Genomic DNA, 13783 nt, shown 5'->3' on the forward strand with positions numbered 1-13783 from the left:
CGCTCAAAAGTTTGGGATCAGTAAGACTTGTAATGTTTTTTAAAGAAGTCTCTTATGCTCATCAAGGCTGCATTTATTTGATCAAAAATACAGAAAAAAAACAGTAATCTTGCAAAATGTTATTACAATATAAAATAATGGTTTCTATTTTAATATACTTTAAAATATAATTTATTTCTGTGAAGCAAAGCTGGATTTCCATCAGCCATTACTCCAGTATAAAGTGTCACATGATCCTTCAGAAATCATTCTACATTTTGAGAAATAACATTTTGCAAGATTACTGTTTTTTTTTGTATTTTTGATCAAATAAATGCAGCCTTGATGAGCATAAGAGACTTCTTTAAAAAACATTACAAGTCTTACTGATCCCAAACTTTTGAGCAGTAGTGTATATATACATATATATACGTATATAGAGAGAGAGAAAGAGAGAAATTATTTATTATATTTTACTAAATTTTAACATTTTGAGAAACCTATCACATGATTTTAATACATTTATAATTTAAAATGAATTAAAAATATATATTTATACATTGTAAATGTGTGTGTCTGTATGTCCTTTAAAAACATGCAGGTCTATTCTATTCTATTTTAGTAACTTAAGGGCAGGAAGTCTTTTTCAGCTACACAGATTAGAAAAACATGCTTTTTTCAACAAAGGAATAGCTGTCACAAAATTTAAATCACTTTTTAAACATTTTTGGAAGAAATTGGCAGACTTCTTTCATTCAGCTCTTAAGCTTCAAACCAAGATGCAGAAGCACTATAAAAGTAGTCCATAGAACTTCTGTGCTGTATTCAAAGTCTTCTAGAGTCATATGATAGGGTTGTGTGAGGAAGAGGCAGGGATTTAGGTCATTATTCATAGCAAATCTTCACAGCCACCCTAGCTCTCCATTTTCATCAAAATTGTCAGTATGAAAATAAAATTGTGACAGTGTTTTCCCTCACTATTGTGACACACATACACATGAAACGACTGTCAAACGAGAAAAAAAAATGTAGGACAGGACTTCATTTTGTCCATCTGGAATTGATTTGTTTGTCAGTCTGGAACTGATCCTGGAATTGGATCATAGAAAGTAGAAACTAAGGGTGTACTCACACTAGGCACGGTTGCCTTGAACCGAGCCCGAGCGCGATTATCCCCCCTCCCCAGTCCCCCGCTGGCCTGCACTCACACTTGCACTAAACTTTCCGGGCTGGAGCATGCTTGCGTCATGTGCGAGATAATGGTGAAACCCATGACAGAATTTGCAGCTTTAAATCGCAGACTACAATTCCAGTTCATCAATAAGGTGAGAACCAGACCCATCATAAACGTAAATATACTTGATTGAATTAAATGAACTGAAAAGTGTAGTGTAGTAGTAGTAATAGTATATGTTTGCGGTCGTAATGATGACAGTAGCGCACACAAAATAGTATCTTTTCCGTGCTCCGGCGCGGTTAGCGCTCCAACCGGGCCGAGCGCGGCACGAAGCGCTCCCACTAGTCAAACGAACCAGGCTTTGAGGGACAAACGCCCTCGGGCACGGTTCAAAACGCATAGTGTGAGTGCACCCTAAATGAATGACTGCTGGTCTAAACGTCCTTTTGAAGCTTGAAGCTTTAGTCCTCATTTATCGTAACTGTCTGTAAAAGAACTACCAGCAAATTCTTCCAGGTTTCACTTTTCATGACATGAGTAAGTGATTAAAGAGTTTTCATTTTTCACGGAACTCTCTTTAATCAATAAGTTGACCAAAAATACGCTACAGTCAAGTAGTCATCTGAATGCTAAAAGGGTCCTAATTCTCCGTGTGGGAGGGTTACCTGTAGGAACTGCGTTTGCTGCTGGGCAAGCTGAGCCTGGGCCTGTCCTTGCTGTTGGGCGGTTCCTGTAGCTGTCTGTGACTGCGTCTGAGCCTGCTGCTCCTGCATATGCGCAGATGGCTGCTGGGCGATGCTGATTGTTTGAGCCTGGCCCTGCTGCGGGGCAAACGCAGTCACCACCTGCCCCATGAACATGGTGGTAGGCACCATAACTGCACCACACGCCATTGGGCCGGTTACTAGCTTAGTGAGGAGCTGTGGGGTAGCAGGGAACCTGTGGGAGGCAGGACAACAGGTTATTAGTTAGCTTTGTTATGAGTTTCTGTTGGGATCAGTTGTACCATGACATGGTCAGGAGTCCCCAGGCATTTTCAAAGAATGTTTTATTGTTCATTAGTAAATAACCAATAGGTTTTTATAGCCTGCAAAGAAGCTATTTTATAAAAAGGAAATGGAGGAGACATGAGATTAATGATTCTTTTAAGCTAGTTTAGTATTCTAATGTGCTTATTTAACTGGGTACATGCACTTCATGTTTATAATGAGGCAAAGTTTCAGTGCATGTTTGTAATAGTGTTTCATGTACCGTATCTGCCGGTCTTGTGAGAAGGTGGCAACCGCGGCTCCGCTGGTGCTGCTGTTCTGGGCTAGGCTTGTGGAGATCTGCACAACGTTGGCCTGCGCAGGCTGAGAGATCATCATGGTATTATACAAAGATGTAGGCAGTGCTCCCTGAGGAGACTGCAGTGTGTGAGACGACCTCTGAGACTGCTAAAAAAACAGACAGAGATACAGATGTTAGACTATATTTATGTATACATTTATATATTCACTTCTATGTACACAGCATATTATATGTTATTTATATACTTTTGCATTTAATAAAAGGCTGTTTTATCTTTTTTATCTGAACCTACCACAGATTTTATTTACAGAGAAGTTTTTGACATTTTTGGATTTATAAGGTTGAACATTCAGCAAAATTGCATATTTTCACTCTTCTAAACATAGTAATGTAGCAGTGTTCTTTTAGAATGCTTTATATACTATTATAATTTTTATTAATATTTGTAATTAGCTTATTTTTATATTTTCAGTTTTTATTTTTGTTTAATTTTAGTCATTTTGTTACGTGCTTTTGTATTTTTTTTATTTATATATATATATATTAAATTTTTAATTCAATTTTAATTTAGTTTAAGTTCAGTTTTTATATTCATTCAGGGTTAGGAGAAAGTATTTCAGTTAGCTGTCAAGATAACATTTTTCTAATGTTTTTTTAATCTAATATAAATAGTTTATTTCATCTCAACCTTATTAAAATTTAGTTTTAGTTTTAGTTAATGACAATCAGATGGGATTTCCCGTCATAAAGTAATATAAAGGACTAAACTTGATTTTTTATCCCAATAAACTACATATGCTGATTTAAATATGCTAAATATAGAATTTAATATGGAAAACAAATATTGCTTTAATGAAAATGTCTCACGTTTTACAAATAAATTTGAATTCATAGTAAATTTTTTGCTACGTCCGTTGCTATTTTTCAAATGCATTTTCATAGAAAAGCTCACTGTCTCACCTGAGTTAGATTGGAGCTCTGATCTCTGAGAAGGTTCTGTTGTTGTGGCGGTGCCTGCTGAGGATGCTGTGTGACAATGTGTTGTGTCCCTGTATGTGTGGATTGTAGGCTTCCTGTCGGCACCACCGCCCCCTGCATGGACAGAGAGCCCGCTGACTGCACGGATGATCCCTGCGTCAGCTGCACTGAGCCGAGGTTGAGACCGCCGCCTCCGGGCTGCAAGAACATCTGCATAGCCAAACAAAAGGGTGTCAATCTGAGGCAGGGAGTGCACCTTTAATCAAAAGCTAGGGGGCGCTCTTACCTGTAAGTTCTGTCCTTGCACCCTCTGCAGCTCATCCTGGATTTGCCGCAGTTCATCTTGTTGTCTCTGGATGTTGGCCTCAATCATGCGTGTGCGCTGTTCCAGCTGCTCCTTAAGATGCTGCATCGCATCCATCTGCGTGGAAAACTGCAGCACCGGCTACAAAACAATGAACAGCACCAGGTATAATACTTTCAGTAGGCCTCAGGTGTTAAAGCTACCAGAACAATTACAGGTCTTCAGATGCAAAATGATTCTGCAAAATGCTCTTCAAGGTCACATGACGCTTTGCAGCAGCCTTTGATATAAATTAATTTTAAAACATTATGATAATAGCTAGGTAAGCTAAATGTAGACTGTAGAATATCTAATATTCAGATTCTTAAACCTATTTTAATAAACCTAAAATGTGATTTTAATACTTGTGCAATGAATATTCAATTCAATTCAAGTTTATTTGTATAGCGCTTTTCACGATACAAATCGTAGAAAAAATAGAAAATTAAGTTTCTACGATATATTTAGTAGTAGCTTATCAGTGGTGACTGCCAGTTAATGTACATATAGCAGAAATGTATGGAAAAATCAATTAAAGACGTAATCAAACAGATGATGAACACTATTAACAGCAATTAATAATAAATATATGTGAATGTTTGCTAATACTGCAAAGCAGCGAGGAAACCGAAGCCTAAAAGATATCTATTAAAATGTAAATATTAGTATCCTTTTTTTAATTGCGTTTTGTTCTAATGTTCAAACAAATACCAATAAATATATTTTGGGGAAAAAATTGCATCCCAAAGTTATTTGTATAGCTTATTCAGTAGATGTTTGGGGTTGGTAAGATCTTTTATTGTTTAGAAACCAATGATGCATTTATTTGATAAAAAATACAGTAAAAACAGTAATATTTTGAAATGTATATTGAAACATACTGGTAAAAAATGTATAGCCTGAATGCACTGTAAGTCGCTTTGGATAAAAGCGTCTGCTAAATGCATAAATTATTATGCTTAATTATTAAATTATTAAATATGATTGTGATTTCAAATAACTGTGTTCTATTTGAATATATTTTAAAACGTAATTTATCCTGTGATGCCAAAGCAGTCATTACTCCAGTCTTCAGTGTCACATGATCCTTCAGAAATCATTTTAATATGCTGATTTAGTGCTAAAGAAACATTTCTTATTATCATCAATGTTAAAAAAACAGCTGCGATGCTTAATATCCTTGTTTTAGGATTCTCTGATGAATAGAAAGTTCAAAAGAACAAAAATAGGCATTTTGAATAAAGGTATTCATTTCCTTTTTAAAAATGGTAGTGTACACTTATACTTTTGGTCACCTCCACCAACATAAGTGTGCAAACTACACAAACTATAACCTTTTATACTAATACATCTGTGATAACGTATCATTATTTATTGTGAAACTGACTGTGTCGCTGAAAAGAACAGTTTCTTTAATTTAAAAAAACAACAGTTTAGTCAGTTCCTCTCTCTGGGTCAGTGGCAGATCAAAGAATGGGATACATCTCATTAATTATACTCGTCAAGGGTTAATTAGATATATACATACATCGACCACCATGCTCGCTTTAGTGGCACCAGGCACTCAAAGACCCGAACTCTAATAAGAGTGATAGTATTGAATGCAGTAATAGGGATGTTGAATTACCTGCACACTGGGCTGAAGTGGTTGAGGCTGCTGAGGCTGAGACACAGGAGATGTTGCCATCGTCTGTCCTGTGTTCTGAGAACTCATTGACTGAAGAGGGGCGACACACAAGGTCAAGTCAATACTCAGTGTGGACAATTTCATGTTACGTTATAATTTGCTCTTCTTATCCTACATTGTTGTTTATTTCAATATTAAGATGGGTTTTGTGTTTGGACACTATTTCACCGAGTTCTATATTCATGACATATACCAACCTGACTGCTAATAGAGGACCTCCGCTGTGATGTCATCTCAATGGCTGACACTAATTGGCGGGGGGGTGTGCTATGGTCTGTCTGCAGCTTTGTCTGTGTGGCTACAGACACACAAACATATATGGGTCAGTCACAGCGCTGAAATGTGTGTAAACATCTTAACATGCTATGGCTGTTTTTTGGAGCACTCTTTGGTATGTATACATACACGTAGGGTCCGAGACGGCGGTGTGTGAGGAGGACTTTCGGGAGCTCCGTGATGAAGCGGAGGGTGTGCGGCTGTGATCGAATCGCTCTAGCGCCTCCTTCAGGCTGGAGGTGTTCAACTGGGACTCAGAGCCGGAGTCCTGAGACTGAGCAGAGTGAAACCGAGTGGGATTAAAGGGTGTTTCTGGGTTCAGTGCAATCAAAAGCATTTGTGGCACAGTACTGATTATCACAGAAAATAATACGGGGGGGACAAACATTCTTTAAAAATTAAAAGGTTAATTGAAAGGTTTATTAATCTAACATAATTATATAAACTATAAATAAATGTATTCAATTTATAAAATTAATATATTAGTTTGAATGTAACAAATGCATTTTTTTTATGAATGATGAATTTGAATTTTAAAAGAATTTGAATTTGTGTAAATACAGATAAGGATATTTATTTTCATGTTAAAATGTAACAAATTATTAATAAAATAAGAACATGAAATATTAAAAATATTAAATATTTTAAATAATAACAGATAAAATATACATATACATTAGTTTAATACATTTTACATATTTGTCTATTATATTTGGAGGATGAATGGGAATTTAGAATTGAATAAATAAATAAAAATATAAACAAAATGTATTAAATCTATATGAATAAATAATAAATATTGGAAGTAAATGATTATACATTAAAATAAACAAGTTATTTAAAATTACTATTAATAGTATAATATTTAATCAAATGTATACAGAAATGCCTGCGTAAATAAATGTATTTATTGATACTTTACAAACTTGCCTGTTATATTGGTGTCTAAATGGGGATTTCTGAATTCAGAAATGTCTCACCTTGTCTGCTGAGATCTCAGGAGGTGATTCCTCAATGCCCAGCTCTCTGCGCTGTTCAGCCCTCACTTCAGCATAACTGAGACAAAGAAAAAGCATTATTTAAAACAAAAAAACAACTAAGAATATCTCTATAAACAGAAGCACCACATCCTGCTTTAAATGGCAGCTGTTTCTTTCTTGTTAGTAGTTCAAACGTTACGTGTTCTGAAACTCTCACCTGACCACAGTGTGCGTGCAGACGATGAACTCCGGCCGTGAGTTCCACTGGTGGTAGGTGATATAGTAGTGAGTCTGAAGCCAGATCCACTGCTGACCTTTAGTCAGGAAACGGTAATAGCACGACTTCCCCTTACCATACTGCATCACTACAGAGAGAGAGATATCTTATTATTACAAAGTCTAAACTCAAGACAGTGCCATTCATTTATAAATTTCAAACCACTGTCCATTTTTAAAAGTGGGGAGACACGAGTACACACAAACAGTAGTTGAACTCACAGTGTTCATGGCACTTGGCCAGGGTCTCCAGGTCATCCACATGATAGTAGTCGTACCCTGAAGTGCCCAGAACCTCAAAGGGTAGGTAGCCTATGATGGGGGGTGCCCTGCAAAATACAACAATGCAACTTCACATCATCTGCATACATGCATTCAGTGGGGTCATTCTCAAAATATATCACAAATATGTGCACTGACTTTGGGTCAAGGAAAAGAATTCAAATGGTCGAGAAACTCTATATAAAATGCATTTTTCTATAATCTAACAGTTTGTTAAATAACATTTTGCACATTTCAATACAGAAAAAATCCTACAAAATTATTTGATTTTGTCAAGTGTCTGAAAAAAAACCCTTGTGCCCTTTATAACACTTCTATGACAATTATTGTTATTTATTTAAGTTGTATTTATTATTTCATTTATTTATTCTTCATTTGCTTCCCAGGTTAAGCATTAGTGCAAAGTCTAACAAGAGTGATAAAAGCAAAACAAAATACATTTAATTAATACCCTTCTTAATGGATACCCTAGATCCTTTGTCCATTGATATCATCATTGGTGTTATCAAATGTTACAAACATGTTGAATTGTAAAAAAAGAAAAAAAAAAGAAAAAAGTTTTCTCAAGGTCAAAGCTCAGACCTGTTCAAATGTGCACATGGTGATTTTCCCAACACGTTGAAGTTAATAAAGTTATTAATTTACCTTTAAATGCATTTTCATTGTGAAAGATTTTTATTTAAATTTTACAATTTAAGTTATAAATGTTATAGTTTATTGATTTTGACTGATTTATTGATTTTTGTCTGATTAAACTGACAACCCATTTAAAAAAAATAATCACCATTGTCTTCAAGAAATAAAATAAAAAACAAAAGTTTTACTTTATGACTAGAAAGAATGTTTTTATAGTAGAAAACTAAACTGAACTGAATTCAAAACGTCTGAAACTTCTTCATTTTTTAATTCAGACCATCTATTATTTTAAACAATTTACAATTTTAAAATGACCCAGTGCCATTTTTTTTGCAAAAACTGAGTTCTTGGAACATATTTTCAGGCATTCCTTGAGTCATATGAAAATGTTTTGGGATAAAAACAGCATAAAACGATCTGAAGTGCCACTAGCTTCTGCTAAACAACTGATAATGTGGAAAATCATTTGCTTTAATATCTAGCACCTGTGCCAATTAAACCGAATCCGTGATTTGAATTAAATATAGAGTAGCAGCAGCACCAGCAGCTATTCTTCTGAAACGACTCATCTAAATTCAGTAGAAACATTTCCAAGCATAATGGCATTAAAGTTATGTTCATGTTATTCCAGATGTATAAGCCTTTGAGCCTGTGGGATGAACGTGAGCTATTGATTACTCTGAGACATGCTGTGCAAGCATGAACAACAAACGTGTCTTCAAAAACTGAGAACAGTCTCAAGGGGAGCGTATTATGACTGTCACAGGCTCACACAGCCTGAAGTGCAGGACTTCCTTGAACACCAAGTACTGTAAAAAAATGGCATTAAGACAGTGGTTCTCAGCCTTTTTGACTTCAAGGCTCCCTACTGTCCACAACTATATTCTAGGGCACATGTGTCAAACTCCAATCCTACAGGGCCACTGTCCTGCAGAGTCTATCTCCAACCTGCCCCAAAACACCTGCCTGGAAGTTTCTAGTAAACCTGAAGTTTGAAGCTAAATTCTACAGTACAGTGGCCCTCCAGGAACTGAATTTGACACCCCTGTTCCAGGGTCCCATGACTTTTCCATTTTTTTGCGATTAATTGATTAGGATTTGTTTTTTTGCCCCCTAGTTGGGAACCACTGCGCTTCAGGTTCAAATAGTCAAATAGTTAATTGTAGTGTCAATGCTAATCTGTCACCAACTCACCTGTCAATCAACCATTGTGCTAAAAAATGGGGGTTTTAAACCTTGATGGTTACACACGACTTAAAAACAAAACCATAATAAAAAATGTAATAAAAAAATAAATAAAATAAAAAACATGCACCTTCGAGGTACCCACAAGATCAGTCACATCTTTTGCATACTTTCGGGGTAAAATGCACTGCCAAATGGACTGACAGGCATTTATGGTAAACTAAAATATATTTTACTGTTATTTCTATTGAAACTTTCATGTCATGTATTAATTAATATGAATTATATCTATTAATTATATTTGTAATTATACAACTATAATGAAAATGCTGCAATTTAGTACTTAAAATATATTCACTTGTAATATCAAGTAACATTATAGTTAAAATTATAATCAAGTACTTTACTTGTGCTTTAGTACGTTAGTCAACACATCAAAATAAGTGTGCATGACAAAAGATTATTAAATCATGATGATTTATAATATAATTTAAAGTAAAGCTTTTAATTTGAGAACATTACAAAGTACTTTTTTAAAAAAGTGTATTCAAGTGTTCAGAAAAAGTCATGAAAGTGTACTGTATGTACACTTTAGTAGACATTTCATTCATATTCTGCAAGTACACTTAAAAAAAAACTTATTTTAAGTAAGCACACCTTTTTTTTTTTACAAGCAATGATTTGTTCTTTTTTCTTTCTTTTATTTCCTTTATTCCTCATTATTTTCTACTTCTGCTGCTTGTTTCATTCTTCTGTTCCTTCTTTTTTCTTTCTTTCCTGCTTTCCATGTTTTTTTGTCTTTCTTTCCTTCTGTCTTAGTAGTTCCTCACTGTAGTAAGACACTGATGTATCAGTAGATATACAGTCATGAAATCAGAGATCCTCTCTTTGAAATCCAAATCGCAAGTGGTCACAGGTGACACATTCTATCTAGAGTAAAATCTCGTCTGACCTCTAGTGATCAGACCACCTGAGACAGGTAATATCCGGGCCTAAGTGAAACAAACTAGCAGAGGAACTCTTTAGTTTTCCGGGAGAGGGAACAGATGAAGTCGTGAGAACAGATGAAGTTTATACCTGTGGTCCAAGAAGAGGAATTTCCACTCTAAACTGTGTCTGGAGGTGAATTCCTCATTGGGCTCCTCCACAGTACACATTTCCTGTCGAACAGAGGTTATAAACAAGACCGTTCTTACACTTCTAGCAGACAAAAAACGAAAACAGAAACCAAGTGACCTACTTCTCACACTGAGTGCTTTGCATGCTGGTCATTTATCAGTGTCTTCAAAAACAAAGGCAATTCTTGCACAAACATGTACAGTGTCTATCAACACGCCCACACACATACATTCAAACTGTGTCACGATGAATATGTACATAACAGATCTGAGTGAAGTTGTCACTGTCTGTCAGGCAAATATTAGAAGTCACAGGACCAATGAGAAGGTGCCAAGTCGGCTTTGGCTCAACCTACCTTGATAAACTGAGGCTTGGCTAACCTCACAGTTGCTATGAAACACACTCGGTCTTCGAACATGGGCCTCAGCGATCGCTGGATCACTCCCTCAAAGCCGTTACGTGTTGAGTTAGGCACTACAGAGGAAAAGACAAGCAAATCTTCATGAATGGAAGTGTTTTGAGAGAAATGCTAAACAATAAGCTTATTTTCTTTAGCGTACCACTAGGGGGCAGCACCTGCGAGTAAACGTCAAATGCTAAACATTCATTCAGAAATAATAAACTCTTTTTGTATCTAAAACAGTAAGTTTCTGCAGTGCCCATTTTAAGATATAGTTTGTCTTTTGACAAAAATGTTCAATTCAATTCAAGTTTATTTGTATAGCGCTTTTCACGATACTTTAGAGCAACTTTAGAGCAAATCAAGTTTCTACAATATTTAGTGGTAGCTTATCAGTAGTGACTGTCAGTTAATGTACATATGGCAGAAATGTACGGAAAAATCAATTAAAGACATTCAAACAGACGATGAACACTATTAACAGCAATTATTATGTGATGCAATCAAACTTATAGCAAAATTTGGTAGTTTCTATAAGATTGGTAGTTGCTTTAAAATGCTTTAAAATGTTGAAAAAAAAATTAAATTTAGTCAATATTTTGTTCAGTGTCATATTCATTCATTTTAGTTCAATTTACTCTCACTAATATTATATTAATACTAAATGAAAATTGAATATGATCATTATTCTTTGTATTATTATTAAGAGGAATTAAAAGTGACAGTGATTAAAAGTGATAGTAAACATTTATACCGATAAAAAAATGTGTTAATAATGTTAACAAAATTAAAACAAAAAAACAAAAATATTACGTTTTCAACACTGATAATAATAAATGTATTAAGCATCTTGAGGATCAAACCAGCGAATTAGAATGATTTCTGAAGGATCATAAATAATCTACAAAAATAGTATTAAAAAAATAGTTCATGCAAAAATTTGCAAAAGGAAGAAAATGTATCAAACAATGACAAATTAAACTTTCCACCATTAAACATTTATTAGTAAACTTTAAGCATTTAAAGGATTTAATAACCTGAACTCCTGAAATAGAATATAATGAATATCCTTATGTATTATCTATTTTAATTAAAGTGGTTTACTTTATCATCAGTCTTTTTCCATCTCATCTAATATTTATTGTTGCTGAAATAATAATAATAATAATAATAAATTAAAACATTTCCTGTATTTATTTTATACATTATGAATTATTCCATATTATTTAAAGGTGATGTTTAAATACTCCCCCATCAATTGCTGTATAATTAAGTCTATTTGTAGGTCAATAGACCAATTATCAGTTTGTAAACATTCAGGATGCGCGCGCATCATGGTTGCAGAAAACCCGGGAGAGATAGCCTTTACAGCTAGAGAATTTCACGGATACGGTACAAAATAGTTAGGTTTAAAAAGATTATAAATTATATTGATTAGATGTCATTTTCAAAATGTTCTACGCATATTACAAGAGCTCGTCACCCAGCGATAGGCACTGTTATTCAACGAAATTGACGTTAGAGAGTGCGATAGTCTTACAGATCCGAAACAGGGGTGACGGTTTTTGTGGGCGGAGCCTATCTGGAGGCAGAAAATGACGGTTTTCAAGTGGCAATCTATGGAGCCATGGAATAAAAGAATTTTAAAAAGGTCAATTTGATTTTATATTTCAAAATTATGACTTTATTTTCGCAATTCCGAGATTATATCTCACAATTCTAATACGGAAAAACAACTCGTCATTCTCTCTTTTCCCCTCGGCTCTTCTGGATTTTTTTTCCCTCAGATTTGACAAACTCACTATTTTTGAGTTAAGTCGAGTTATAAAGTCCGAATTAGGAGATATAAACTTGCATTTGCGAGAAAAAAAAGTCAGAATTGTGAGATAAAGTAAATAAATGTTATGTAAAAATGTTAATAGTAAGGTTTAAATAATATTTCTAATAGTAAGGTTTAAATAATATTTCATGCTGTAACTGTAGGGCTAATACAATACGCCCCCTATGAACAGCATATGTGAATATTATGTAGACCTATTGTTTAAATCGAATTTATGCTTTAAAAGTAGAGTAATCATAGCCGTTTTCATCCATAGTATGTCCATTTAAACGTCTGCGTTTAGCTTCAAATGACGACAGTATTCTATAAAAATTATTTGCATTCCGATCTTGACATCAAAAGGCACAAAAATTTTTTTTTCTTTTATTCCATGGATTTTACCCATTTACCTCCACTTGTTCCCAGTGTTTTTCTGCAACCACTATGCGCGTGCAGCTGCAAGTGACGTAACTGTGACGTCTACTCTAAATTGGTCTATTCCCTGGAAAAGTTTGTTTGATCATTCCAACCAACATTGGCTCCACCAATGGTGTGAATTTGGGGTGGGAATATCTATTTGTATAAACAAAGGCTGTTTGAAAACCATCATTCATTATTTTTACAATAATGTTTACTGAAGCCCGTCAAATTACACACTTCACCTTAAGCCAAAAACGGTCAACTTTCCATCTCAAAATCTGGGTCAGAAGCCTGTTTCTCTTGCAAACTGGCTTTTCGCAACACTTCCTATTCAAATAATGATCCTTGCTCCATCTACTCTCACATAAGAAGCGCAAGCAAGCAAGCACTTGGCTAGGTAATTCAATAAATGGATCCATATGAAAGACTCGGCTGATGCTGCAGGCACTCGTTCTGACACTCACCAGTGTTGAGGGACTTAAAGTTTCCGATGAACTTGACATACTCATAAACGGGTGGCTCTTTCGGGTCGATCGTGCCCCGGAGCATGTGGCAACAGAACTCTAACTGGTTCTTTGCTGCAGGGAAGCAAACAAAACAAAACAAAAACAAGACAACAGAATTAATGAGCTCTAGTCTAGTGATCTGTGCTCAAAGAAATGAGACAATAACAGAGAGAGAGAGAGAGAGAGAGAGAGAGAGACCAGAAGAAACCAATTTTTTGGTCATGAGAAGATGAGAAACATGTAAACACAGCATGTATGAGTGATTCTTACTTTTTAGGTAGTCTGGGGTGAGGGTCTCTCCCTCCAGCATGTGTGTGGACAGGGCTTTATACACCTCTGAGTGCTCAACCAGTGGAAGGAAATTCAACAGATTCTGATCCACAAGATCAGACTGAAAACACAACAACAGACATCGTCAGTATCACTCGTA

The 13783-nt window shown here is 35.2% G+C and overlaps 1 protein-coding gene across 3 annotated transcripts in view; it reads right to left on the minus strand.

The window, feature by feature from the left end:
• Window positions 1–13783, minus strand: part of LOC107701480 (circadian locomoter output cycles protein kaput-like) — a 63478-nt gene that overhangs the window by 923 nt on the left and 48772 nt on the right. For all 3 annotated transcript variants that reach the window (XM_016503490.1, XM_016503488.1, XM_016503489.1), the window contains 14 exons: window positions 13624–13744; window positions 13312–13425; window positions 10564–10682; window positions 10167–10249; window positions 7209–7315; window positions 6928–7075; window positions 6711–6786; window positions 5860–6004; window positions 5652–5752; window positions 5395–5484; window positions 3711–3869; window positions 3407–3634; window positions 2408–2592; window positions 1822–2095 (listed from right to left, as the gene is read on the minus strand). In XM_016503490.1, coding sequence (XP_016358976.1) covers window positions 1822–2095; window positions 2408–2592; window positions 3407–3634; window positions 3711–3869; window positions 5395–5484; window positions 5652–5752; window positions 5860–6004; window positions 6711–6786; window positions 6928–7075; window positions 7209–7315; window positions 10167–10249; window positions 10564–10682; window positions 13312–13425; window positions 13624–13744 — 1950 coding nt within the window. The remainder of the gene's footprint in view (window positions 1–1821; window positions 2096–2407; window positions 2593–3406; window positions 3635–3710; window positions 3870–5394; window positions 5485–5651; window positions 5753–5859; window positions 6005–6710; window positions 6787–6927; window positions 7076–7208; window positions 7316–10166; window positions 10250–10563; window positions 10683–13311; window positions 13426–13623; window positions 13745–13783) is intronic.

The sequence above is a fragment of the Sinocyclocheilus anshuiensis genome, unplaced genomic scaffold (assembly GCF_001515605.1).
Source record: "Sinocyclocheilus anshuiensis isolate Anshui unplaced genomic scaffold, SAMN03320099.WGS_v1.1 scaffold1051, whole genome shotgun sequence".
NCBI lineage: Eukaryota > Metazoa > Chordata > Actinopteri > Cypriniformes > Cyprinidae > Sinocyclocheilus > Sinocyclocheilus anshuiensis.